This window comes from Triticum aestivum, unplaced genomic scaffold (assembly GCF_018294505.1).
Source record: "Triticum aestivum cultivar Chinese Spring unplaced genomic scaffold, IWGSC CS RefSeq v2.1 scaffold169282, whole genome shotgun sequence".
Taxonomy (NCBI): domain Eukaryota; kingdom Viridiplantae; phylum Streptophyta; class Magnoliopsida; order Poales; family Poaceae; genus Triticum; species Triticum aestivum.
The window spans coordinates 2,397-4,775 of NW_025237267.1; the positions used below are offsets into that span (position 1 = coordinate 2,397).

Sequence of the window (2,379 nt, forward strand, 5' to 3'; positions counted from 1 at the left end):
TGTTGGCATTCCCGTGGATCAACAACTTGTCCACTATGCTAGTTACCTCGTTACCGGTATTGTTCTCTTTTCTCGTTATTGTGTTCCGGCATCCCCGTGATCAAATCACAAATTGTCTAGCCAGACAATGATGGATAACGTAACACTGAGAGGGCACATAGATATTTGTCCATCGTCGGAGGAGAAAATCCCAATCTTAAGTTATCAAGTTACTTGACATAATTTTCCATGAACCCGTAAGCCGCTGTAATAGCCACCAATTTACGGATGACGTTTAACAAACCCCAAATTCGTGAAGCAAGCATGAAGAAACTCGATACTCTCATGGTCTAAGGAATTATGCAAACGTAAACCATCTATGTGTTATTAACCATTAACTTGTGACAAATGTATTCTCATAGCATAACATCAATTCGGGTTGATTCAACATAAATGTTCTTCTAACATTGTGCCCTCAAAGTTGTCGGCATAGTCATGCCCATGATCAGGAAAATAGAACCATCATGCCAAACTTGAGCTAGTCTTAGAGGGCATACTAGGAATACATTTTACCGTTTATTATTCCACACGTGCATATGGGTCTTCCTCCGAGCCTCCTGGTTATTGCAGACTCGAGAACCATAGTAGTTATATCATAGAACGTAAATCTAATTATGAACAAGGAGATAATCAATAAAATTTATTATTGCCTCTAGGGCATGTCTCCTACAAACACTTGATACTATGCGTAATTATGTTATATTTACAAGGCGTAAGAATAGATGGTACAGAGTAGACTAGACGTCAGACATGCATGATGGCTTAGCTTTTGATACCTTGATGGCTAATGTAGGACAAAGACACCAACTTTGCCTGGGATGAGCTTCAAGTAGCTAGGGATGCAGGGCGTCGCCCGATCCGCCCTGCTCTGTAGTCAAAACAGCCCAGCTTAGTTATAGTAAAAAGTTAGTGATGCAGTTCAGATTGAACTAACTTCCCACTTTGGCGGGCTTATGCAGGAAGCCGCCTTTGGTTGGCCTTGTGGGCTTTATTAATTTGAAGATGGGTACTGTGTGACCCTCTTCCTCGGTGGAATCTCCAGGCGCAAACTCCCCGACAAATTCACCAACCTCTAGCTCACCGGTGCACTGGCTTCTACATTGGGTTCATCATGTGCCTTTGGGACCTCGACCAGGGCTCAGTCGCCAGGTTTATCTCTACGTAGCCCAGCAAAGCACAACATTGGAAGGTAATTCCTCAATATCACCACTCGATAAAGCGTTTAACTTCCAATGTTGTGCGGCTTTTCGAGTAAGACCATCCCATGGCTAATATTTGTCTTCAGATATGTAATATGTAAAAGGGTAAACCTAGAGGTGCTACATATGGTTAGAACACAAATGTACGTATGCTCATCAAAGTGTTTCTAAATCCTTGGGACTAATACTCTGTTTAAACTTTCCATTTGTAGGACTAATCCCACCACACAACTCCACTTTGGATACATGGGCCATCACTAATTGGTTGGGTATTACAACTACCATCCATTGAAATCAATTTCTAAAACGGTGGTTTGAGTGATCTGCTGGTTTTTCAAGTAAGACCATCACATGGCTTATGTTTCTCTTCCAGTATGTATTATTTAACTAGATATGCAAGCCATCCAATACCATAATATGCAAATTAAGTAGAATTACTACAAGAAATGGTAACAAATAAGCAAGGCGCAAAGTTAGGATATTTCTGAAAAGAGATTATCTGCATGGCAGGATAAGACCCTCTTACATTGTTGTTATTATTATTCGGGATCATCTTTTCTCCTGTCACTAGTTCGGTAATTATAACACCCAAACTGTACATGTCTGATTTGAATGACATCTTCCCCTGATGTAGGTATTCTGGAGCACAATATCGTCTGCATAAAAGGTTGATATTTCAATGTGAATATAACATCAGAAAATGTGAGTAAATGCCATGAAATTTGTTATTTTGATGCATATATAGCTTACAATGATCCAGGACGGTATTTACTCATGGTTTTGGTCTTTTCATCAAGTCTTGATAAGCCAAAATCCGTGATTTTCTGCGCCATATCATTATCTAGGAGTATATTGTCGGGTTTTATATCCATATGATATATTTGCTTTTCCTTGTGCAGATGATACAGACCTTCACAGATGCCTCTAATTATTCCATATCGTGTACTCCATTCAAGTCCCCTTAATTCATCTGCGTAATGGGAAAAGTAACAGCAAGCCATGAAAGTTTCCACCATCTGTTTTGTGTATGCCACTAAATGTTGACCAATAAATGACATCAACATTTGTGTTCTAGTCTATCACTTCTAAATTATAAGTAAAACATGTCAATGGAAAGTGACATAGAAAGAAAAAAAAAAAA

At 39.3% G+C, this 2,379-nt stretch overlaps 1 protein-coding gene across 1 annotated transcript; it reads right to left on the bottom strand.

The window, feature by feature from the left end:
• Positions 1 to 666: 666 nt before the first annotated feature.
• LOC123176525 (cysteine-rich receptor-like protein kinase 25) lies at positions 667 to 2,355 on the bottom strand. Its single transcript, XM_044590689.1, has 3 exons — positions 1,989 to 2,355; positions 1,765 to 1,894; positions 667 to 907 (listed from the first exon to the last, which is right to left on the bottom strand). Exons 1-3 carry the CDS (start codon positions 2,300 to 2,302, stop codon positions 824 to 826), a joined length of 528 nt encoding a protein of 175 aa, XP_044446624.1. The 5' UTR covers positions 2,303 to 2,355; the 3' UTR covers positions 667 to 823.
• Between the last annotated feature and the right edge of the window lie 24 nt (positions 2,356 to 2,379).